The sequence below is a fragment of the Lepus europaeus genome, chromosome 10 (assembly GCF_033115175.1).
Source record: "Lepus europaeus isolate LE1 chromosome 10, mLepTim1.pri, whole genome shotgun sequence".
NCBI lineage: Eukaryota > Metazoa > Chordata > Mammalia > Lagomorpha > Leporidae > Lepus > Lepus europaeus.
The window spans coordinates 81,058,451-81,084,995 of NC_084836.1; the positions used below are offsets into that span (position 1 = coordinate 81,058,451).

The 26,545-nt window shown below is 45.1% G+C and overlaps 1 protein-coding gene across 1 annotated transcript in view; it reads right to left on the reverse strand.

The window, feature by feature from the left end:
• Window positions 1-26,545, reverse strand: part of CFAP61 (cilia and flagella associated protein 61) — a 254,395-nt gene that overhangs the window by 152,546 nt on the left and 75,304 nt on the right. Inside the window, exons 14-17 of the mRNA XM_062203798.1 lie at window positions 19,860-19,986; window positions 11,243-11,320; window positions 5,701-5,907; window positions 229-363 (exon numbers count right to left, since the gene is read on the reverse strand). Coding sequence (XP_062059782.1) covers window positions 229-363; window positions 5,701-5,907; window positions 11,243-11,320; window positions 19,860-19,986 — 547 coding nt within the window. The remainder of the gene's footprint in view (window positions 1-228; window positions 364-5,700; window positions 5,908-11,242; window positions 11,321-19,859; window positions 19,987-26,545) is intronic.

Below are 26,545 nucleotides of genomic sequence, written 5' to 3' on the forward strand. Positions count from 1 at the left end.
GGGGACAGGAGGGCGATCCCCGGCAGCTGTTCCGCACCGGGGGCTGAGTGTGTGTGTGTGTGTGCGCGCGCGGTTGTGCAGACGCCGCCGGCGGCGAGGGTGTGAGCGCCAGGTTCCCTGTGATTAAGGCGCAGCCTGGCCCGGCCAAGGCCGCGCGGCCGCCCCATCTGCCCAGCCCGCGGGAGCTTGGCGCCGCGCCTTGCCCTGCCAGCCCGCGCGGCTACCCACCGGCTCCTTGGAGACCGCCTTGGACGGGGCGTTGGTGCCAAGCTTTTCCAGCGGGTACACAATCTGTCGTCGTGGGCGCACGGGCACGAAGTAGTGGAGGGCAGATGTCAGCGAGTGGGCGTAGGGTCTCTGGAACTGAAAGACAAGCAGCCTGTGTTGTAGGGGAAGGGCACCTCGGAGAGAGGGGCTGTGCAGATGTCTGCGTGCGGCTTTGCGAACACAAAACTCCGCGCTCGGCCAAGTCCAGAGAGGCAGGAAGGGGGAAAAAAAATCAGCAGATAAACAAACATACTCTTCGAGCAGAGGAATGAATTGTAGATAATGCCTGACACTAATGAAGATAATTACGAGGGTAATTACATTACTATCTCTGTGGGAATGACAGATAAACAAGTGGTTTTGGTTTATGGGATTTTTTCAGTACAAGTATTTTCCCCAGGAGGATACTCTTCTCCACAGTGATCATGAATCAGCTTCATTTGACCCCATTAAGCTGTGTTATCTGCGTCCTGTTAACCTTTGTGTGTTTGGCACGAGCCACTCCGAGGAGACAGGCAGATAAAAATGTCATCGAGGGGCAGCTCAGCGTGCATCTGAATGTCTTCCTGGTTGTGTGAGTCGCTGCTGTAGATTTCAGCCAGGCCCGACTGAGTAGTTTAGAGCACGTGGCTGGCCCTGGAAAGTGGAGGAGGTGGGGGTAGCAGGCAGGTCCTGTGGACTCACACTATTACTATTACTAAATGATGAGTTGCACTGACGCTTCCTGAAATAGACTAGGGTAAGTCATGTTTTAGGAACAGACTTTAAATATGAATTTTATCCAGTTTTTTTTTTTTTAAACTTGGCAGAGGAGGGGCCAGCACTGTGGCGTAGCAGGTAAAGCTGCCCCCAGCAGCACCAGCATCCCATATGGGCACCAGTTCAAGTCCCGGCTGCTCTTCTTCTGATCCAGCTCTCTGCTATGACCTGGGAAAGCTGCAGAAGATGGCCCAAGTGCTTGGGCCCCTGCACCCGCTTTGGAGATCTGAGGAAGCTCCAGGCTCCTGGCCCAGACCCGGATGTTGCAGCCATTTGGGGAGTGAACCAGCAAATGGAAGATCTGTGTGTCTCTCTGTGTCTCCCTCTCTCTCTCTCACTCTGCCTTTCAAATAAAAAATCTTAAGGAACTAACTTGGCAGAGGAAGCTGAACAGGATGAGCTTCATTTCTCACACAGGGATGAAATCTTAGGGATTTGGGTGACACTGACTTAGAGCATTGTAACCGTTTTAATCCTTGAGAGGTAAGTTGAGCATCCAGAACGTCTGATGGTCCATTTACTGAATGTAGGCTGGAAAGTAAGAACATAAAACCGAATGGCAGGTGTAACTTCCTGAAGAGCAGAGCTCACGGGAGAAGATTCTGCTGGTTTAGAAAAGGCCCAGGCATCTCTAAGAGTTTTTAACAGGAGTTTCTGTAAACCCTCACCATTGAACTTCACAAACTAAGAAACAGAAGCCAGAAATTCCTAGCCAGAGTTCTGTTTTTTTTTTTTTTTAGTATGTTTATGTGTATTTATTTTCATCTACTTGAAAGGCAGAGTGATGGAGAAAGAGAGATCGATCTTCCATTTGCTGGTTCACTCTCCAAATGCCTGCAACACCCACAGCTGAGCTAGGTCAGACCCAGGAGCCAGAACTCCATCCAGCTCTCCCACGTGGGCGGCAGGGCCCAAGCACTTAAGCCATCACCTGCTGCCTCCCAGGATGCATTAGCAGGAATCTGGATTGGCAGCGGGAGTGCCAGGACTCAGACCAGCACTTGGATATGGGACGCAAGCATCCCCAGCCATGGCTTAACCTGCTGCACCACAACTTTCAGAGTTCTGTTTTAATGCCCGTGAGTTCCCTCAGAAAGTTCATGGAAAAATGCATACTATGAAAAAGCGATATTTTGTTCCAAAATAAACTTATCTTTTAATGTCATTTTTCCACAAAACCTTTTTATAAGATTTAATTAATTAATTTATTTGTAAAGCAGAATTACAGAGAGAGAGAGACCTTCCATTTGCTGGTTCACTCCCCCAAAATGGCTACAGTGGCAGGGGGTTGGGCCAGGCCAAAGCCAGGAGCCAGGAGCTTCTTCCAGGTTTCCCAAGTGGGTACAGGGCCCAAGCAGTTGTGCCATCTTTTGCTGCTTTTCTAGGCACATTAGTAGGGAGCTGGGTTGGAAGTGGAGCAGCTGGGACTTGAACTGGTACCCATAGGGATGCTGGGTGGCAGCTCAACCCACTGAGCCACAATACTGGCTCTCTGCAGACCTTTTTTAAATACACTCAAACAATTATCTGCATAAATGCCAGCCCAAAATCTCAACTTCACTGAAGTCAACTGGGGATTGACAGCCGAATTTGGAAATCCTTATCCAAAGTATTTGGAACTATTGCTTACGTTTGTTTTAAATGTATATGTGTAAATCAACTGGAAGTGCAGACTGCCAAGAAATCTGTTCCCAAATGTTTCTATAGCACTTAGAATATACAGTTGTAACATATTCCCCATTCCACACCGTTGAGGTAATTACATGAACATTCCATGAAATGCCCAAGACATTATTTTAGTTATGGACAGAAATGGACTCTCTCCAACCTAGCACATCCTGGCAACATCATGAATAAAAACTAAGCACTTAATATCGCATCCTGAAGGTCACACAGTTGGCATTTGGCCAAATACAAAGTGAAAGGAAATTGTGCAGGACCAGAATTTTCCAGCAAAACTGTTACCTTCCCATCTCATTAAGTCCTAATCTAGGGCAATTGCATTGCTATTATGCTGCATTTTAAAAAAAGATTTTTTTATTTATTTGAAAGACGGAGTTACAGAGAGAGGTGGAGACAGAGAGAGAGAGAGATCTCCCATCTGCTGGTTCACTCCCCAAATGGCCGCAACAACCAGGGCTGGGCCAGGCCAAAGTGAGGAGCCAGGAGTTTCTTCCAGTTCTTCCATGTGGTACAAGGGCCCAAGCACTTGAGCCATCTTCCATTGCTTTCCCAGGCCATAGCAGAGAGCTGGATTGGAAGTGGAGTAGCGAGGACTCAAACTGGCACCCATAAGGGATGCCAGTGCTTTAACCTGCTGTGCCACAGAGTTGGCCCCAATGCCACCTTTTTTAAAAAAAATAATTAATTAATTAATTTATTTATTTGAGAGACAAACAGATGAGAGAGAGCTCCCATCTGCTGGGTCATTCCCCATATGACCACAGAAGCTGGGGCTGGGTCAAGGTTGAAGCTGGGAGCCAGGAACTCAATTCAGGTCTCCCACTTGGGGGGCAGAAACCCAATCACTTGAGCATCACTGCCTCCCAGCATCTGCAATAGCAGGAAGCTGGAGTCAATGGCTGGTGGCTGGTACTGAACCCAGGTCCTCTACTGTGAGATGCAGGCATCTTAACTGACGTCTTTACTGTTAGGTCCAGCATCCACCTCCATACTGTGATTTGACAGGAAAAAAAAAAAAAAAACACAAGAGCAACATGTGCATCTCATTACAATTTTTTCCATGTTTTTTCTTGTTCCTTCCCTATTCCCTCCACACTTCTCCAAAAGGCTTTTGCTAAATAAGATACACTGGCAAAATTATTGTTATATATATGCACTACACACTTCAGATTGGTTAATAAAAAAATCAAATAAACAGGGGGCCAGCATTGTGATGTAGCAGATTAGGTCTAAGTCCCACTTCTGATCCAGCTCCCTGCTAATGCGCCTGAGAAAGCCATAGAAGATGGCCCAAGTGCTTGGGCCCTGCCACCCATGTGGGAGACCCAGATGAAGTTCTAGGCTCCCAGCTTCGGTCTGGCCTTGTCCCAGCCATTGCGACCATTTGGGGAGTGAGCCAACAGATGGTCAGTCTCCCTGTCTCTGTCTTTGTGTCTGTCTATCTCTCTCTCTCCGCCTTTCAAATAAATAAATCAATCCATCTTTAAAAAAATCAAATAGATAATGTCATTTTAATGTGCTCCACTCCCCTGTGGTCACTAAGAAGGAACGTGACAACACCACAGCATCTTGGCAGAGTATGAAAAGCTCTGAGATCCTGATTGGAATCTACTGGAACAGCTTCTACCTGGTCCAGCGGTTGAAGCCCATCAGCACTCCTCGAGTCTATATGGAGTCGAGGACCAGTGAGTCTCAGGGACTTAGGGGCCAACCTGCAGAATACAAACCCTTGGGGGATCCAGCCTGAATGGCTCTTGCCTGTGAACTACTCAGGGCACGGTGTGTGGGTGTATGTACGTGTGCATGAGTGTGTGAGTGTGAATACATGTGTGTACACAGGGAGTATGATTGTGTGTGTGTGTGTGTGTGATTTCTAAGCTTTGGGAGCCAGCTTTGAATAAGAGAGACAAGCAACCTTGGCCTTTCTGGTAAAACGTGTAAGCTCTGCTAGGGAGAAGTAGCACGTAAAAGGGATGTGGCAGTAAGACGCAGGGCTTGCTAGAGGTGCACGTACAGAACTATTACGTGCACACATTAGGTCCCTGTTTATCACAACAGTATTAGTTTGCATAAGTATAATACGTATTACATGGAGTAACACGTAGCTTTACTATGTAAAGGTTACAGTGGGACTACATATCTCCACTTTGATCCATCACTTTTATGGGGGTGATTATAGTGTTTATTTGGAATGCCCTGGTAGTCACACCAATTTGATAGAATACAAACAATTTATTCTGTGGATTCATTACTCAAATATAGTCTTGGCTTGAGGGAACACGTAGGGTCATTTTGGCATTGCACTATTGTAGCATAAGAAATAATTAGGGGGCCGGTGCTGTGGCGCAGTGGGTTAAAGCTCTGGCCTGAGGTACCAGCATCCCATATGGGCGCTGGTTCTAGTCCCAGCTGCTTCTCTTCTGATCCAGCTCTCTGTTGTGGCCTGAGAAAGCAGTAGAAATGGCCCAAGTCCTTGGGCCCCTGTACCCGCACGGGAGAAGCTCCTGGCTCCCGGCTTCAGATTGGCGCAGCTCCGGCTGTTGCGGCCAATTGGGGAGTGAACCAGTGATGGAAGACCTCTCTGCCTCTCCTTCTCTCTGTGTGTAACTCTGACTTTCAAATAAATAAATAAATCTTGAAAGAAAGAGAGAGAGAGAGAGAGAGAGAGAGAGAGAGAGAAATTTGATTTTCATGTCTCAGCATTTTTTGGCCTAGCTTTCAGTTTCTGTTTTGTCAATATGGAAAAAAAAAAAAAAGCCAACAAATTGTTCTACTAATCACATTGGTTGTGATTGTCTTAGCAACTCAAAGCTTCATGGACTTTAACCGTAGCATAAGAAAAGGGCGAAACTCAGTATGGCCAGGAAAAATTCAGATCCTGTTACAACCCAAGCCCACCCAGAAGGGAAGGCACAAAATGTGGCTCACAGCACCAGCAATGACACCAGGAATGCTGCCCCGCCACAGGACCGCATCACCATGCACCCTTACCTTGCCTTCCCGGCACTGTGGATAAATTGGGTAGTAGAGGCAGGACTTGTAGCCTAAACGGAGGATCTCTTTCAGAAAAAACTTGGTGTAGTGCCGGAAGATGGGGTTCAGGGCGAAGTGGTACAAGTGCCCGTGCTCCTCCCGCTGGTGGTGGCTGAAGTAGATGAAGTCCTCGATGTTGTAGTGGGACCGGATGTACTCTATATCCTGTGAAAGGTCAAGGAGAGAAGGTGCCAGGCAAGTCATGTGCGTGCCGTGATGCGTGGCTATGAAAATTGCTTTAGGCACAGTAGCAAGACGCGTATTTTTCTCTTCCTTTATTTACTGCCTTGTCTTCCTTGTTAAATTTTCTCATTAGAAATCAGGTTTCTTGAAAGTTACAGCTTTGGAACTTGTTCCTTTTACTGGCTGCTAACAATTCCAAAAGCTTTGAGCCTTTGCCACTGGCCACTCGTGGCCCCCTGACCACTGCTGGGCAGGATGAGCAGAAGCTGGTAGGCACGAGACCAAGCATGTGGGAAATTCAGGAGGTGGCCGAACAGACCCACTGGCAGTCCCTGGACTCGCTAATGTGGAAAGTGCCATCTCACAGAACACATACCTTGGGGCCGGTGCTATGGTGTAGTAGGTAAAGCAGCCGCCTCAAGTGCCGGCATCCTACATGGGCGCGGGTTTGGGTCCCGGCTGCTCCACTTCCTATCCAGCTCTCTGCTATGGCCTGGGAAAGCAGTAGAAAATGGTCCAAGTCCTTGGGCCCCTGCACGTGTGTGGGAGACCCGGAAGAAGCTCCTGGCTCCTGGCTTCGGATTGGCACAGCTCCGGCCATTGCAGCTAATTGGGGAGTGAACCAGCAGATGGAAGACCTCTTTCTCTCTGCCTCTCCTTCTCTCTCTGTGTAACTCTTTCAAATAAATAAATAAATCTTTTTTAAAAAAATAGAATGAACACACACCTTCATGGGCATGTGTGGCTGGGCTGTGAGACTGAGCCTCCTCCAGCCCTACTCTCCTGAAGTACAGCGATTCTTACTGGGTAGAAGGTAATTTAAAGGGCTGGTGAGTATTTACATGCGAAAGGAAACTTGGAGCACACTGCTCCTGCTCCCAAGGGCCCAGCACTGGTCCCATGCTTTGTCTCCCTGCACTGCACTGGGGACCAGGGGCTCATCCACTCTGATCACACACTGCCTCCCCTGTTCTGCTTCACCTGCCCGTCGTGCACACTGCTGGGGGTTGGGGACAGAGGGGCAGAACCCAAGGCAACAGTGGCTCTGATGACAGGAGACTTCAACTCCTGACAAACAGGGCCTATAAGACTCTACCTGAAAAATCACTGAAAACTAAAAAGCAAAGAGCCAACAGAGGTACTCGCTCTAAACAGCAGATGGGTCATCTAGTTTTCCTCTCATTCCAAGTTCCTTAAAATAACAATAAAAAAATCTTTTTTTTTTTTTAAATCATGGCAGCACAATGGGGGCAAGGATGTAAGTTCTACCTTACAGGAAGTTTTGCCTGGAAAAGAAACCCTACCACCCTACCATTGGGCTAATCCTTCCTACCTTGGCCACTTGGAGGTCCCTGCCTGCCTGCTGGTGCTACATTCCAACATGAAAAATGAACCCAGACAATGGACAGCACCCTCCCAACAGACAGAGCAGGTGGGGGCCCACCAGCGACAGGAGAGATGCAGTGGAGAAACACACAGCCTCCCACACTGAAAACTCGATCTTTCATCCATCACGTGGACAGACTGTAGAAAAACTGACCAATGGAGAATGGAGAAACAGACAAGTGACTGCACAGGAAACAAAGATTATTCTGGGAATAGGAGGGAATTGAGAAGAAACCATCGACATCATGTCCTCAGAGATGCCACAAAGGATCTTGCACCTAACAGTACAAATAAGGTGATACCAAAGAGGAACAATAAAAAAGTCAAAGAGGCTTGAGAGTTAAGTGTATGAATTCTGAAATTAACATTCCAACAGAAGACCTGGATGATAGAATAAACATGGCTGTAGACTGGATTAGGGACTCAGAAGGCAAAATCAAGCAAATCTTCTAAAATGATGAGTAAGAAATGCAAGAGACGTTAAGAGGCATTGGAGGACCAATTCAAGAGATCTGAGAAGACTGGAGGAAATGAAGGGGAAGAAAGAATGAAATTATAGAAGAAAGTACTTCTCAAAAGAGACAAGATTTCAGAATTTCTGGGGTGAGAAAAAAATCTAATTCTTAAGAGAGTAAATAAACACATATATTTACAAACAGTCAAGATCCCAGTTGTCACTTGATTGTATTGCACCAGTAATATTGGATACTGGAAGACAAAGAGTACAAACATTGGGGCCAGCACTGTGGCATAGTGGGTAAAGCCACTGCCTGCAGTGCCGGCACCAGTCCCGGCTGCTCCACTTCTGATCCATCTCTTTGCCATGGCCTGGGAAGCATCAGAAGATGGCCCAAGTCCTTGGGCCCTGCACCCACATGGGAGATCTGGAAGAAGCTCCTGGCTCCTGGCTTCAGAACAGCACAGCTCTGGCCATGGAGGCCATCTGGGGAGTGAACCAGAGGATGGAAGACCTCTCTCCGTCTCTCTCTCTCTACTTCTGCCTCTTTGTAACTCTGCCTTTCAAATAAATAATAAATAAAATCTTTAAAAAAGAGTACAAACATCAACATTCTGACAATAATTTGGATGAGAACTCTATACACAGCCAAGAGAAGTCACAAAACTTGCAGAGATAAATCATAAATTTCCAGGAATGTACCGAGTCACTGTGAGGAAAAAATTAAAAGTTGCTGTATATGTGTAGACCCAGAGACCTTACGGTCCACCACCCCTCTCCAGAGGAGGGAATGAAAAAGAGAAATGAATGCAAAAAACCCTAAAGAAATAAAGCCGGGGCCGGCGCTTTGGCCTGGTGAGTAAAGCCGCCACCTGCAGTGCCAGCATCCCATATGAGCACTGGTTAGAGTCCCGGCTGCTCCACTTCCGATCCAGCTCTCTGCTATGGCCAGGGAAAGTAGTACAAGATGGCCCAAGTCCTTGGGCCCCTGCACCTGCATGGGACACTGGGAAGAAGCTCCTATCTCCTGGCTTCAGATCAGCACAGCTCTGGCCATTGTGGCCAATTCGGAATTGAACCAGTGGATGGAGGACCTCTCTCTCTCTCTCTCTCTCTCTCTCTCTATCTCTATCTCTATCTCTATCTCTATCTTTATCTCTATCTTTGCATCCCCTCTGTGTAACTCTGAATTTTGAAAAAATAAATCTTTAAAAAAAGAGAAATAAAGCCGTATGACTTCATAAAGGCCAAACATGCATTTGATAAAATGCAGTACCTGTTCGTAATAATTAACAGCTTCCAGTAAGCTAGAAATAGAAATCTTCCTTAATTTGATAAAGGATATCTCCCAGAAACCCAGAGCAAATATTTATGCTAAATGCAGGAAAATATAGTCACCTCATTAAATCAGGAATACCACAAAAGGGGGCCAGTGCTGTGGCACAGCAGTTTAAGCTGCCACCTGCAACACTGGCATCCCATACTGGAGTGCTGGTTCAAGTCCCAGCTACTCAGTCTGATCCAGCTTCCTGCTAATGAGCCTGGGAAGGCAGTGGAGGATGGCCCCAGTACCCTGCCACCCATGTGGGTGACAGGGTGGAGTTTCCAGCACCTGACTTCAGCCTGGTTCAGACTTGGCTGTTGCAGCCATCTGGGGGGTGAACCCATGGATGGAAGAGCACACCTCCCTCTTTCTCTCTCCCACCTCCCTGTCTCCTTCTCCCCCTCTCTCTCTGCCTTTCAAATGTATTATAAATCTTTTAAAAAATCACAAAAGTAGCCATTATCAATGCGACTATTCAGTGTTATCCTACCCAAACAATGAAACTGGAAAAGGAATAAGAAAAGAAATAACTACTAAAAAGGCAGGCATGGCAGGTTCCCATCGTAAAAAGAGTCTGACCACCAAAACAGCAGCTCTCATCCCACATGATCTGCTGCAGTGACCTTGCCACTGCCCTTCGAGAGCGGGATTCCAGAGCGTGCCCTCGAACGACTCGGGCCACGTGATGCTTCAGCAAGACAGAATCCACTGGAAAACTCCCACAGCTAAGAAGAGACTAGAGACTGGATGCAAGATCAAAATGCAAAAGTTAGGTGTTCTCCTAAACATACCAAAAGTAACATTTAGAAGGTGAAATGAAGAATTCCATTTGCAATACCAAGAGAAAAAAATCACGAAACTTGTAGAAATAATTCATAAATGTCCAGTGTTGTCCTGGGTCAGGGTCTCAGCAGGAAAACAGAGGGTCTACTTATAAATTAGGATAACTGGAGGTGGAGTCAACAAAGGGAACAGCTACAAGAATGGGGCAGGGTGCAGGGAGATGAGTGGGGGTGGTGCAGCAGCAACTGGGAGCTATTTCCATGCTAGGTGGGTGGCCTGGCAGGAGGACTTGCTGCAGGGACTCACAAAGAGAGCGTCCCGGAGAGGAGGTCACCTTGAAAAGGTCAGGGGGTTCAATGGAGAGCTAATCAGCTCAGGTCTCCCTACCTCACCACCTTCCCCTCTTCTCAGCAGGGCTCCCCCTGGGCCAAGGGCAAAGGCACCACGATGCCGCCCATCTGCTCAGGCTCCAGGGGACAGAGGGAGGTAGAGAAGGGTGGAGAGCAGACCTATAGGGCAAAGTATTCAACAGAAAAATAATACATAAAAAAAGTCATAAAACAGTCCCAGAGAACCCAAACCAAAGGGTTGAACTCCACCACCAACACAGGAAGCCCTGTTCCCAGAAGGAAGTCTTGATATTTTGATAAGGCCAATTTCACCTAAACTGTCCTATAAAATCCATGTAGGCACAAGTAAATTCATAAATAAGTATGACAAGGTTGATCTGGGGAGAAAATAGTCAAGGAAAAAAAAGAAGTTTAGAAAAAGAAGATAAACAAGCCTTCCCTAGCAGACATCAAAGCACGCATACAAATCCATGGAACAGAATGGAGCTTAAAATAGACACAGGCACGTGGAAATTTAATAAAAGTAAAAGCAGCATTTTAAATCAGCAGGGAAAGAATGGACTGCTCAGTAATAAATGCTTTGTAATAACTGGCTGTAAATTGGGAAAAAATGTGCGTGCATGTGCGCGCGCACACACACACACAGTGGATGTGATTGAGTGCAAGCAAGAACACTGGGAAGAATAAATCCTAACTACAGCAGTAATCCTGTGCAGAGAGCAGTGGGAGAAACACACATAAACATGCAGAAATACACGTGCAGTGGACGATGACTTGAATTTCCAGAGTGAGACTGTTTTCTTGTATCCTTTGCTGTATTTTAAACTTTTGGGCTGCAAAAGAAAAATGATTTGAGAGGCTGCCCATCGGGATGCAAGCAGATGATGACCGTGTCCTTCAAAAGGAGGGGCATTCACATGAAGTAAGTCAGAATAAAACCCGAGGATGTGCACTGTGTGCTAACTGATGATGTTCAAAGGTGCCATCAGGGAAATCAGCGTCTGTCTCACCACTTACCATTTCGTTTCTGATCACGGCAATGCCAACTATTTCTTCTGCAACTTCGGCTACAAATACCTGGAGCGGAGTTCCGTCCTGAAAAGATAAACATGTATTTGGAGCCTCTTAAAAATATCACTACTGGTGCCGGTGCTGTGGCGTTGTGGGCAGAGCCGCCGCCTGCAGTGCCGGCATCTCATATGGACACCGTTTTGAGACCTGGTTGCTCCGCTTCCAATCCAGCTCTCTGCTATGGCCTGGGAAAGCAGTGGAAGATGGCCCAAGTGCTTGGGCCCCTGCACCCGTGTGGGAGACCTGGAGGAAGCTCCTGGCTCCTGGCTTTGGATTGGCTTTTGGGAAGTGAACCAGCGGATGGAAGACCTCTCTCTCTCTCTCTCTATCTCTCTCTCTGCCTCTCCTTCTCTCTCTGTGTATCTCTGACTTTCAAATAAATAAATAAATCTTTTTAAAAAATCACTCCTGGCATGTTTGTAAGCTGTTGATAGTGGCTTTTAACTGTAACTACATCATGCCAGTGACAGAGCCAACATCTACCAAGACATACTTTGGGCCAGGTGTTAAGTTCAATGCCCTCCCTGTGTTCTGGGGATTGTCATCCCCAACCCTATGAGCCAAGCAGTGCTACTGAATCTACTTCGCTTATGAGAAAACAAGGCTGCCAGCGCCGCGGCTCAATAGGCTAATGCTCCGTCTGCGGTGCCTGCACCCCGGGTTCTAGTCTCGGTCGGGGCACTGGATTCTGTCCCAGTTGCTCCTCTTCCAGTCTAGCTCTCTGCATGGCCCAGGAAGGCAGTGGAGGATGGCCCAAGTGCTTGGGCACCTGCACCGGCACGGGAGACCAGGAAGAAGCACTTGGTTCCTGACTTCGGATCAGCGCGGTGTGCCAGCCGCAGCGCACCAGCCGCAGCAGCCATTGAGGGGTGAACCAACGGAAAAGGAAGACCTTTCTCTCTCTCTCTCTCCTCTCTCTCTCTGTCCACTCTGCCTGTCAAAAAAAAAAAATAGAGAAAACAAGGCTTTGGAGGCTGAGTAACCTGCCAGGAGGTTGTGTTACTAAGGGATGTGTCTCTGTTTCAAACCCCAGACCCCTTTAATGCACTCAGAATCTGATTTCTCTAGTTCTGCATCACTGGTTCTCAAATTCTGTGACTTCAGGACCCCAGTACCCTGAGGATTCCAGTGAGCTCTGGTTTATTTGTGATATCTATTGCTATTTTCTGTATTAGAAAATTTAAAGTGAGAAAATTTTTAATTTTTGTGTAAGTTATTGATTAAAACAAGACCTTAAACTTTTTGTCATCTAAAAATAACAATACATTTCATGTTAATATAATGAGTTTTTAATTGAAAATAAACATATTTTTCCAAAGAAAAATATTTAAAAGAGAGGCATTGTTCTGTATTTTTGCAAATCTCTTTGACGTCTGGCTTAATAAAAGACAGCTGGATTCTCATATCTGCTTCTGCCATCAATCTGTTGCAATATGTTGTTTTGGTTGAAATATATTAAAAACAATTTTTCTTCATGAAGATATGTAACTGGAAATGGGAGAAGTATTTAAATAGTCTTTTTAGATAATTGCAGGTAATTGTTTTGACACATTATCAAAAATCAACAAGTGGCAGTGTTTTCGAGGCTAATTGCAGTGTGCACTCTGAAACCATGTTTGTGAGCTTTGTGTGTGCTACTACATTAAAACCCACTGGTCTATTTTGCATTCTGAATGAATTTTTTACCTATGCCTGCTTTTGCTGCACTGTGCATTATTTATCTGGAAAACAAGGATCCATCAAGCTTGAGTCTTATCACAGAGGACAAATGCTGTCAGTTGTTTCCTGCGAGTCACGAGCTCATCTCATTCATTTTTCAGAAACCGTCTGCCAACTATCTGAGTCCAAAATGACAATTTTTTTTTTAGTTTTAAGCTTTTTATTTAGTGAGAGAAATGCATAGGAGAGTGAGGGTCCTAGCTAAGAAAGAGAAATCTGAATTCATACTGAGCACCAGGAGCCAGCCACGTGGAGGAGCATGTAGACCAGAAAGCACGGGGTGGGGTGGCCCGAAGGCCATGTGCCCCGAAGGCACGCGACAACATGGCCCCGAAATGGCAAAAGAGGCAAAAGGCCAAAAAGGGCTAGGCCCACTGTGCTCCAGGCCTTTAATAATCCACTTCCAAAGGGGAGTGGCTAATTAACCTGACTGGCAGGTGGGCACACAGGTGTGGTCAGGTAGGGGCATGAGGTCACATAGGGGGCGTGGTGCAGGCATGGTCTTCTGGCTCAGAAACATGATCAATCCTACAACACCCCCGCCCCGAGACTCCATTCCATTAATCCTAAGGGATGTTGAAGGGCGTAGAGTCATCACATCTTCTATAGTTGCTTCCTGCTTATGAGGGGCGTAGCGCAGGCCCTGCCTGTCCTGGGTCTGGACGTCTCTGTCTATCTTATCTAACAAATTTGCTTTGTGAGCTGGAGCAGCAAAATGACAATATTTCACTTGCCAGTTGTTCTTTCAAGTAAAAATGAGGTCCCACACAACGGCACTGCTTTAGCACGCAAACCTCCAACAACTGAAGAAGACTTGTTTGTTTTTTTCTTACAACTCACATGCTCCGGGATGCATCAGAAGCATGTCCCACTTTGCCACACTGAAGACCAAGAAGACACGGACTCAGGGCTTGGGTTTCACAAAGTTAATAATTTTATTGTTTCATCAAGGATATTCCTCAGCGAAACTGGCTGTTCCTTTCCTTTTTTTTTCACTGATATTATAACCGAGATGGTCAAAATTGTATGCAGCTATACAAAATGTTAAAATCCTGTACACTTTGCCCAGTATCCCCTAATTGTAACATTTTGCAAAAACTATAGTGTAGTACAACTGGCACGAAACTGACACTGATGCAACCGTATGTGTCAAGGGTGTGTTTGGGGGTCGGCACTGTGGTACAGTAGGTTAATCCTCCACCTGCAGCGCCGGCATCCCATATGGCTGTCAGTTCTAGTCCTGGCTGCTCCTCTTCCAACCCAGATCTCTGCAATGGCCTGGGATAGCAGTAGAAGATGGCCCAAGTGCTTGGGCCCCTGCAACTGCATGGGAGACCCGGAAGAAGCTCCTGGCTCCTGGCTTCGGATTGACACAGCTCCAGCCAATGCAGCCATTTGGGGAGTGAACAAGGGGATGGAAGACCTCTCTCTCTTTCTGCCTCTCCCTCTCACTGTCTGTAACTCTACCTCTCAAATAAATAAATAAATAAAATCTTTTTTTTAAAAAAAAAAAAAAGGTGTGTATGTGCTGAGTTCTGCACACATTCGTGTGCACCTGTATGTGCATCCAAAGTTCTACAGGGTTTCAGCGCAGGTGGAGTCAGTGTCCCCACCCCCATCGTCATGACGTCATGATGCTGAACAGTTCTGACACCCAGAAACCTCAAGTTGCCCTTTCATAACCAAATTCACCTCCCTCCTGTGCTCTCGGCCTCTGGCAACAGATAACATTCCGTGTTTCTTTCTTTGTTTTGTTTTGTTTTTTTTTTTTTTTTAGATTTATTTATTTATTTGAAAGTCAGAGTTACAGAGAGAAGGAGAGGCAGAGAGACAGAGAGAGAGAGAGAGGTCTTCCATCCGCTGGTTCACTCCCCAGATGGCCACAACGGCCAGAGCTGCACCAATCCGAAGCCAGGAGCCAGGAGCTTCTTCCGGGTCTCCCATGCAGTTGCAGGGGCCCAAGGACTTGGGTCATCTTCCACTGCTTTCCCAGGCCATAGCAGAGAGCTGGGTCAGAAGTGGAGCAGCTGGGACTCAAACTGCACCCATATAGGATGCCGGCACTGCAAGCGGCGGCCTCACCCGCTATGCCACAGCACTTGCCCACCGTTTTTCTGAAATTTGGTTCTAAAATGTCTGTTCTTCATTTCCTAATGTCATGTGGGTAACTAATAGAGCACCTGAAAAGTAATCTATAGAAGTGAAATTGACACTTGAAGATGTGATGACTTTGAATAGCCCTGGTCTCAGCTATTGAGGAACAGAGTTTTGTTTTGTTTTTTCATACTATTTGTTGAACTCTGTACTTAGTGTAGGGTAGGGTTAATTGTATGTGTATGTGTATATTGTGGCAAAAAATTACTTACATAAAGGATCTCTGTGAGTGAGACCCCAGTGGAAAGAAGGGGTCATCAAAGAAGCAGGTACCTTTCTCTGAAGGGAGGAGCAAACTTCCACTTTGATTATGGCCCTGTCTAAATAAGGTCGGAGTTTGAGGACTCAAGAGGCTTCCATAGCCTTGGCAGCTCATGACAAGAGCCTCTGGTGATCACTGACGTCATAAATAAGAGTGTCAATTGTTAAATCAACAACAGGAGTCACTGTTCACTTGCTCCCCATGTAGGACCTCTATCCTTAATGAGTGGTACGATGGGAATTAACGGTCTGGGACCGGTGCTGTGCCGTAGCAGGTAAAGCTGTTGCCAATAGTCCCAGCACCCCACATGGGCGCTGGTTCAAGTCCCAGCCTCTCCACTTCTGATCTAGCTCTCTGCTATGGCCTGGGAAAGCAATAGAAGATGGCCTAAGTCCTTGGGCCCCTGCATCTGCATGGGAGACCCAGAAGAAGCTCCTGGCTCCTGGCTTTGGATCTGCACAGATCTAGCTGTTGTGGCCAATTGGGGAGTGAACCAGCGATGGAAGACCTCTCTCTCTCTCTCTCTCTCTCTCTCTCTCTCTCTCTCCATCTGCCTCTCTGTAATTCTGCCTTTCAAACAAATAAATAATTCTTTAAAAAATAATTAACAGTAAAACTTGTCTTCAAACAGTACTTTATATTTTGTGTGTCTGTGTGGGTGCAAACTGTTGAAATCTTTACTTGGTATAGAGTTGGTCTTCTGTATATAAGGATAATTAAAAATGAATCTTAATGAAGAAGAGGATGAGATAGGGAGTAGGAGGTGGGATGGAAGTGGGGGTGGGAGGGTGGGTATGAGGGGAAGAACTGCTATATTCTTAAAGCTGTACCTATGAAATTTATATTTATTAAATAAAAGCTTTCTAAAAAATTGTATGTATGTACAGTTAATTGAAAATAGATCTTAGTAAAAATAACAATGGAAATAGGAGAGGGAGGAGGTGGAAGAGTGGGAGTAAGGGTGGGAGTATGGGTGGGAGGGAGGGCAGAATAGGAAGAATCACTATGTTCCTAAAATTATGAGATGCATGAAGTCTATGTACCTTAAATAAATGTACCTTAAATAAAAGGTTTCTGGGGAAAAGAAAAGAATTTGGAAAAAATAAATAAATAAATAAGGTCAGCATTACGTTGAATTACTAAGAAACATTTGTTTGTGTGGTCAATTGCTTAAAATGGTTCAATAAACTAATCAATCAGGGATTTTGTCAAAAAACAGTCATATAGACAGAGCCCCATGGTGCATATAGGGATTGGCTTTTTTTTTATACTTGGCATACTTTTCTGGAGCCGCAGACACAGGTGGCTCCTCCCACTGCTGAGCAGTATTCCTTGGCACACATGTGCCATCCATTTACCTGCTGAAGGCCACCTGCGCCAATCCACGTCCCAGTCCTCATTTTTCTAGAATCAATGCCCTGGAGTGTATCTTCTAGGTTTTAGTAGATTTTTTTTTTATGAAATATCCAAAATGCTTTCCAGGCCATTTGTACCATTCTACATTCCTGCCAGCAACATGGGAATGATCCAATGTCCCCACACCCTCACTAGTATCTACCGGTGTCACTGTGTTTTGTTTTAGCCACGGAGAGAGCGAGCCTTCTGCTGACACTGGGAGTGCGTGGTGCTGAGGATGGTCACGGCCGCTAACCACGCCTTCTGCACACAGAGATGCCAGCATGGCTTTGCCACCATTGGTACAGATATCAGCACAGCGGAAACAGAGCCTCACTTCCTACTCTGATGATGAAAACGGCTTGGACCTCCCAGACCTCCCTGAAAATTCCTGTCTTGGAAGGCCTCCAGATTCCTTACACCACACTTTGAGAACCACGACTTGAGATCATCCCACTGAGACAGGCCAGGAGGGAAGCAGCAAAGAACAAAGAACCAACGAACCCAAGGTAAAACACACACTGGGCAGGGAGAGGGGGTTTGTTTTAATTTTATGCCATTATAAATATTGAATATTTGTGTGTTTGCCATTATGTTTATATGTTTGGTGTCTCCCTCCTGATGACTTAAAGGTCACTGTGTACTTACATCCCATGTGGGATCTGTCCTTAATGTGTTGTCTAATGTGCAGTGATGCTACAACTAGTACTGAAACAGCATTTTTACACTTTGTGTTTCTGCGTGGGTACAAACTGATGAGATCTTTACTAATTATATATTGAATCGATTTTCTGTATATAAAGATAATTGGAAATGAAAAAAAAACTGGTGTTAAATTGGAAATGGCATAGAAAATTAATTAATTAAAAAAATATATTATGTAGGATCTCTGTCTTTAATGTGCTGTACACTCTTATTTAATGCTATAACTAGTACTCCAACAGTATTTTTTTTCACTTTGTGTTGCTATATGGGGGCAAACTGTTGAAATTGTTACCTAATATATACTAAACTGATCTTCTGTATATAAAGAGAATTGAAAATGAATCATGATGTGATTGGAAGGGGAGAGGGAGCGGGAAAGGGGAGGGTTGTGGATGGGAGGGAAGTTTTGGGAGGGGGAAGCCATTGTAACCCATAAGCTGTACTTTGGAAATTTATATTCATTAAATAAAAGTTAAATTAAAAAAAAAGAAAAGAAAAGAAAGAAATCTGATCTCAGAAGACAAACTATGTGATTCCACTAACATAGAGTTCACAATCAGGCATAAATAGAAGTCAAGGTCGGGCCCACCTGTGGCTTAGTGGGCTAAGCCTCTGCCTGCAGTGCTGGCATCCCATATGGGCATTGGTTCTAGTCCCAGCTGCTCCACTTCCTATCCAGCTTTCCACTATGGCCTGGGAAAGCAGTGGATGATGGCCCAAGTGCTTGGGCCCCTGCACCCATGTAGGAGCCCTGGAAGAAGCTCCTGGCTCCTGGCTTCGGATTGGCTCAGCTCCGGCCATTGCAGCCATTTGGGGAGTGAACCAGGGGATGGAAGACCTTTCTTTCTGTCTCTCCCACTCTCTGTAGCTCTACCTCTCAAATAAATAAATAAAATCTTAAAAAAAAACCAAAAAAAGAGAAGTGAAGGTAGTGTTAACCTAGGAGAAGGTACCTGAATGGAAGCATGACAGGAACTTACAGGGGCACCGAGGTGGCTTTGTTTCTGGAAACAGGGGCTGGTTATATGGTGGATTCAAACTGGGAAATCTACCAAACTGTTTATTGGTCATACTTCATTACACTTTTCTTTTTCTTTTCAAAAAGATGTATTTATTTATTTGAAAGTCAGAGTTACACAGAGACAAGAAGGAGCAGCAGAGAGAGAGAGAGAGAGAGAGGTCTTCCATCCAGTGGTTCACTCCCCAATTGGCCACAATGGCCAGAACTGGGCCAATTCGAAGCCAGGAGCCAGGAGGTTCTTCCCTGTCTCCCATGTGGGTGCAGGGGCCCAAGGACTTGGGCCATCTCCTTTTTTTTTTTTTTTTTTTTTGACAGGCAGAGTTAGACAGTGAGAGAGAGAGAGACAGAGAGAAAGGTCTTCCTTCCGTTGGTTCACCCCCAAATGGCTGCTACGGCCGGCGCACTGTGCCAATCCAAAGCCAGGAGCCAAGTGCTTCTTCCTGGTCTCCCATGTGGTTGCAGGGCCCAAGGGCTTGGGCCATCCTCCGCTGCCCTCTGGGGCCACAGCAGAGAGCTGGACTGGAAGAGGAGCAACCAGGACAGAATCTGGCGCCCCAACTGGGACTAAAACCGGGATGCCGGGCCGCAGGTAGAAGATTAGCCTAGTGAGCCTCAGTGCTGGCCTGGGCCATCTTCTACTGCTTTCCCAGGCCATAGCAGAGGGCTGGATCAGAAGTGGAGAAGCCGGGACTTGAACCAGCGTCCATATGGAATGCCGGCACTGCAGGCGGCAGCTTTACTGGCTAAGCCACAGCGCTGGCTCCTACACTTTCATTTTTCAAAAAAGAAGCTATTATATCAATGGTCCCAGCTATGTGCTTCCCTAACTCTAAGCCTCCTTCCATGGCTAATTAAATTGTCTCACATGGGCCTTAAGAGGCTGTGTCAATACAAGGATCTCCCAGCCCACCCTTTGCCAGGGCACAGGCACATATTCCTGGCCTAGAAAGAGAACCCAACATTTGTCTTAAGGGATCTTTCTCAGCCCATGCATTTCCTGAGGGTGCAGCCAGCTCAACAAAACCGTTTGGCCAGATGCATCACCCAATAGGATCAAAATGGGATCATACCACCCTGTGTCTAAAACCTAGTGCTGCTGGCATGGGCACTAGACACCCTTGGAGCACTTAACCATGGTCAGATTCACCTATTCCCAGCATGAGGATCCATTTGGGGACATTTGTCTGCATCAAGTCCAATTTTCCACCCCCATGATAAGGATCAGCCACCACTGGGACCGCCATCAGACCCCAATGGTCCCACGTCATGAGGACAAGGAAGCCGGTCTGGTCACAACATGTACTTACTGGGTCTCTGCAAGCCTCATTGTATTGGTCTAAATCTTCCAATAGGCTCTTACTCAGCAGGAGGGTGCTGACAAGATTTTCAATGCCAGGAGTATCCCTGAGAGTGGCTAACCTTATGTCAATGGACCTGGGTAAGGAGATAAGCATATTTTTAATATTACCGCCAAGACAGAGAAAGAATTGTAATATATCACACTTACATAAAATAATATCCAGCAAAGTATATGAGGATTCCTCAAATAGTTCATAGAAAATGGAATCAACAGAAAAGTTTATTTTACTGTAAAAACTTTTGATATCCATATTATGATTTTTAAATGAATTTTTGAAGGTCTCATGTACATCTACTTTTTGCACAAAACTAAACTTATCTTTTAATTCCACTTCCATAAAATTTTTGAAAACCTTGTATTCATAAAACAGTGGGCTTTGATTGACTATACACTTGATCTTAGCCAAAAGGCCAAGAAGTGATTGCTTAACTATAAAAGTAATTCATTTCATTCTAGAAAACCTAGAAACACACTCAGAATTGCAAAGAATAATGTAAAGATCACTGACAATATCATTAACCATTAAAGATAACATAGCGACACTTTAAATGCATTTAATTTAAAGTGTTCACCACCATGCTTTATTCCATATTTTTTTCAGATGTAGCACTGAAGTAACCCCACCAATTTTTAAGATATGTTAAAAGGAAAGTACATTGGGTTCATGAATATGTACCTCAGGGAGCAGCCCAAGGCTGCATGGTCTGCACGCCTCACATTTCAGATTGAATTCTCTGAGGTTGCTGTCTGAAAGTGCATACTAATTTTATCTTTGACTTTGTGTTTTGAAGGGAAGCTGAGTCAGACACTGGGGCATGACTTGGGGCTTGGGGCTCAGCTCACATGTGGTCCCTTCTCACCTCTTACCGTCTCTGCATGACAGGTCCCTCCTAATGTTAACAAAGTAAAATAGCCTGTCTTACTTAACTTCGAATTATATTGAATATCAGGGCAGAAAGTTTAAAGCACGCTCCCTTATTCACAAAGAACAATTTACATGTATAGTTAACCAGACAAAAAGACGATGAATTGATATTACCTTAATAACATTTATAAGCAATTTTTAAGCGAAAGGATTTGGTTCTGATATGATACACCCAAATCTAATTTGATGGGTTAAAGATGAAAAACAAGACCACAAATGTACTAGGAAAATTACTCAGGAGAATTTAAAACATATGGCCACACAAAACCTTGTACACGAGTGTTCGTGGCAGCATTACTGATAATACCCCTAAGATGGAAACAATCTGAATTTCCGTCAGCAGATAAATGGAGGAATGTATATACATACAGCAGAATATCAACCAACCATAAAGGAGAATGAAGTATGGATACATGCTCCCATGTGGATGAAACTTAAAGACATGTTCCGCAAAGGAGGCCACATACAAAAAGGTCACGTACTATAAAGTTCCATCTGTATGAAATGTGTAGAATAGGCCAACTTACAGAAACAGACTGGTGTTTCCGGTGACTGCTGGATTGAGGAAGAGAACTGGAGTGACTGCTTAAAGGGTATGCGTATCTTCTGGGGTAGTGGAAATGTTTTGGAATCAAATAGAAGTAATGGTTGCGCAACACTTTAAGTCTACTAAAAACCACTGGATTGTACATTTGACATGAGTAAATTCAATAGTATGTGAATTACATCTCAATAAAGTTGTTTATATATATATAACTTTATATATATATTTATACATATATAAATATATGTATAAATATATATTATACATATTTTACATATAAATATATGTATAATATATAATATATATTTATACATATATAAATATATGTATATAGTTGAAAGGAAAAAGAAAAAGGAATGGCAATAATAGCCAAAAATAAGCCGACATAACCATGTAAACATCAGGTAAACTAGACCTTAAGGCAAAATCATTATGGCAGGGAAGGTCTTTGATAAAAGTGAAAATTCACTTGGAAGATACAACACTATCAAATCTGCAGGTGTCTAACAATATAGCTTCAGGATACAGAAATAAAGACAAGGTTATGAGATGAATTTGACTAATGCACCATCATACTGGTAGAATTTAATACAGCTCTCTCAGAAACGGGCATCAGACAAAAGATTTTAAAGACTGTAGAGAATTTGGATTAGCTTAATCTAAAAGGCACTGCATCCCCTAAATGAGAACAAACCTGGTTATCTAAAAGTCTTCTCAACATTATCAACCCACCTAAGTGTCTAATTGCAGTCCCATTCTTCCAGGGCTCCAGGCCCAGACTCTCAGCCTCCTCTTGGGTTACATTCAGTATGTAGCATGGTGTATTTTCACTGGATGGCATTGGTGGTGCTGGTCTGTATGTCTGCACTTGCCCTAAGAGCTATTTTTCAAAAAGATTTTTACTTGGCTCAAAGAGCAGGATGTAGGCTGTAGCCCTCACAGGAGACTTTTTTTTTTCCTGCAAGCTCTGAGGCAAGATACCTGTTGTATATACTGCAGCTTCCACATCAGGTGCCAGAAACAAACAGCCTGTTTGGCTTTAACTGGAATGAGATGATGTGGGGGTGGGGAGTGGTGGCTATGGCCAAAAAAAAATGGAAACATAAACACAGCAACAGGTATGTGTCCTACTTGTTTTTACAGAGCAACTGAGAGAAGCTTCTGCAAAAAGTGGGAGATGTACATGGTGGCATGCTTAAGTACTTACATCAAATGGAGATGGTGTTCATCATAGAACAAGTATATACATCAAAAGGAGATGGTGTTCACCATTGAACTTGTGAGCGGCTGGCTCTGTTTTTAGCCTAGTCTCATTAAACCATAAAGATCGGGAATATTCATTGAGGCTCTATAAAATGATACCAAGACCTACTGCAAAATTAAGTTTACATCTAATAAATAAGTAACCCAGAAACCAAGTTCACTTGGATGTTTACAAATCGGACTTCAGATTTGGAAGGACTCTGCACCGTTTAGACGGTGGCTAAATGGGTGGATTCAAGTACAAGCTTCCTAGGGCAGGCATTTGGCACAACTGTTTGACACTTCACTTTTCCACTCCAGGATGAATGAATGAACTGTGTCAGACACCTACAAGTTTATGTGTGTGGTATGGTCACTCTGCCTTGCAGAAAATAGGGCAAAGTTTGATACCAATGAATGAGAACAAAATGACAGGAAGAAAAAAAAAAAAAGCAACCTGAGCTGGCTGAAATCCAAAGGAGTGATCTATATAACAGGCTCACAAAGCAACCATAGTGTCCTTGTTTCACCTTAAACAAACAAACAACGCAAAAGAGCAAAACCCACAAACTAAAAAGTGAAGTCTGCTGGGTTCTATTCAAGGAATCTGCCTGAAAGCAGATGACCACTAGAACATTCTACATAACAACACCGGCCTGCAAGAGGTGTTAAGAGACACACATTCCACAACACGGCAGCGAGGAGTAAGTGGGCCAGTCACAGAGAAGCAAATCAAACTGACTACTCTGGGGCATTCTAATTTGCTGAGCTAAGATGACAACTGGCTGTGTGGTTTAACTCAGAAGTATTAAACGATAGAAAACAATTTATAGCACAAAGAGTATTAGTTGGATGAACAATTAGTTGGAATATACTCCCCCAAAATTAAAAACGTCAGGTTTCAGAAAAGCATGGCTTGGAAGGACGGTGAGATGGAATGAGTGGCCAGGTCACTCACATGGGAGCTTCACCAGTGAATAACACAGAGGAGGCCAGCAGGAAGCTTCAAAATGGGCACGCAGGGGAAAGGAAAAAGGATTTCCTTACCCCACATACTAGCATGGCACGAAGTCTGGCAACATCCTATAGATCACTCTTTGAAGTAAACGTGTTTAAAAAAAGAAGGCAGTTCAGCCGGCGCTGCGGCTCAATAGACTAATCCTCTACCTGCGGTGCCGGCACACCAGGTTCTAGTCCCGGTCGGGGTGCCGGATTCTGTCCCGGTTGCCCCTCTTCCAGGCCAGCTCTCTGCTGTGACCTGGGAGTGCAGTGGAAGATGGCCCAAGTCCTTGGGCCCTGCACCCCATGGGAGACCAGGAGAAGCATTTGGCTCCTGGCTTCGGATCAGCACGGTGCGCCAGCCGCAGTGGCCATTGGAGGGTGAACCAATGGCAAAGGAAGACCTTTCTCTCTGTCTCTCTCTCTCACTGTCCACTCTGCCTGTCAAAAAAAAAAAAAAAAGGCAGCACTGAATTTATCCATATTTCAAGGCTAACATAAACATCTGGAAATATTCTCATCTCGAGGACCGAGTGGTCACTGGAGCAAGCAAGGGGCGCTTGGGTGTGGGATCTGTTGACAGAAGAGGTGGCCATCACTAAACTGAATGAATTATTTGTCCCGGTGCTCACCGGCATGGCCTGAGGGTGAATGACAGACACAAATATAATTTCCCAGGGGAAGAAGAATGAAATTAGACAGGAGACCAGACATGAGGTCATGAAATTTAAAGTAACCAAACTTAAGAGCGGGGAAATAATCCATCCCAGACATCAAGAGAAGTGAAGCAAAAAATGGAAGAACATGATGTATTTTTAAATTACAGGGTACAAACAATAGGTGTTGAGGACCACGTGTGCCCACCTGGCTCCTCTTATACCTCCTTCGGGTCAGTGCTCAAGGCCACCTCTTCGGAGCACCCTGGGAAAAATGGCAACCTCCCTGTCCAGGCCGGCACTGCTTATCCCCTTGCCCTCTGCACTCTTCACAACCACCCTCCTCAGTCACATGCCATGCATGTCACCTCCTTCCTTCGTGTACCATCTTCCTACTCCAACTACAGCTCAGGTCCCAAGAGGGCAAGGATTTTGGTCAGCCTGGGTCCCTTTCCCTAGCACTTGGAGTAAGGCTGGCACACAACACACAGTCAATGTTGGGTGTTTCACTGGATGAACGAGGCAGAGCTGCAGGGGCCTCTGGGAAAGAGGAACGTTCAGCATTAACCAGTGCTCTCTCCACAGCAGTGCTGTGGGGGTGTTAGCCTGCAACCCAGCAGGTGTTTGCCAATGTGAGTGAATAGTGAGAGAGAGAGAGACAAAGAGAAAGGTCTTCCTTTTTGCCATTGGTTCACCCTCCAATGGATGCTGCGGCTGGTGCATTGCGCTGATCCGAAGCCAGGAACCAGGTGCTTCTCCTGGTCTCCCATGCGGGCAGGGCCCAAGCACTTGGGCCATCCTCCACTGCCTTCCCGGGCCACAGCAGAGAGCTGGCCTGGAAGAGGGGCAACCGGGACAGAATCCGGTGCCCATACTGGGACTAGAACCCGGTGTGCCAGCGCCGCAAGGCGGAGGATTAGCCTGTTGAGCCACGGCGCCGGCCAAAATGCAGGTCATTTTCAAATACTACTTTATACATGGATTTTTTTTTTAGCCTACATTTACTTTTTTTTTTTTAATTTGAAAGGCAGACTTACAGAGAGGCAGAAGCAGAGACAGAGAGAGAGGTCTTTCATCTGCTGGTTCACTCCCCAGATGGCCACAATGGCCATCTGAATCCAGGAGCCAGGAGCTTCTTCCAGGTCTCCCACGTGGGTGCAGTGGCCTAAGGCCTTGGACCATCTTCCACTGTTTTCCCAGGCCATAGCAGAGAGCTGGGTCAGAAGTGGAGCAGCAGGGACCAAACTGGTGCCCATATGGGATGCTAGTACTGCAGGCAGCAGCTTTACCTGCCACATCACAGCACCGGCCCCTACACATATGTTTTAAACATTTTTTGGTCATTATATTTTCTCCAAGTGAGTTAGAAACACAGGCACAGACTTTATACATAGGTGCCATGAACTATTTAATGCTTCTCTTACTATTGGACAGTTAGAGTATGTTTTAGAGATGTTTTAGAACTCACACTAATTTTTGTTTGTACTCTGATTTATTTCTTAGAGTACATTTCTAGGAGTGGCATTAAAGGTCAAAGGGTATAAACTATTTTAGTATTCTTACCAAACTGCCCTTTGAAATTTCAGGTCCATTTACATTCTGACCAACACATGGGAACTGAACATTTCTACATTTTAATTCTTGCCAATTGCCCAAAAGCAATGTCTCACTGCTGCTTTAGTTTCTTTTCCTGATTAGTGATGAAGATTTTAAAATATCTCTTGATTTTTTGTTTTTCTCCACGTGCAGTTTGGCTATGCCTTTTGCTAGGTTTTTTTTTTTTTTTTCTGTGTGGGCATTAAGTGATTTCTTAAAACTCTTGATATATTAAATATACCAATCTTTTGTCTGCCATATTTATTAAAAATATCCTTGTTACTCAGTTGCATTTTAATTAAATGAAGGTGGTTCAACAAACTTCAGATAGTAAGAAAAATCTGTTTTTTTCTTCCATGTTTTAGAAACATTTCAGGAGACTATAAAGGCCAACCTCCACTCACAATCCTCATGGAGTGCTCAGTACCTCTTCCTCAGGAGAGCTTCCTCTGACTGTGCCGAACCTTCCAATGGCACCGACTCAGAGTGCCACACACCTGTCGCTGGCTCTTCCCATCACAGCTGCAGCTTTAGATGTATGTGTGGGTTCATAAGCCTCAAAAATGCTGTTCACCATTCTGCTCCCAGGACACGGCACAGAACCCAGCACTGTGGACATAGTTTCTAAGTTTTTGTGTTGTCCATATTCGCATTTGCCTCTTTAATCACCT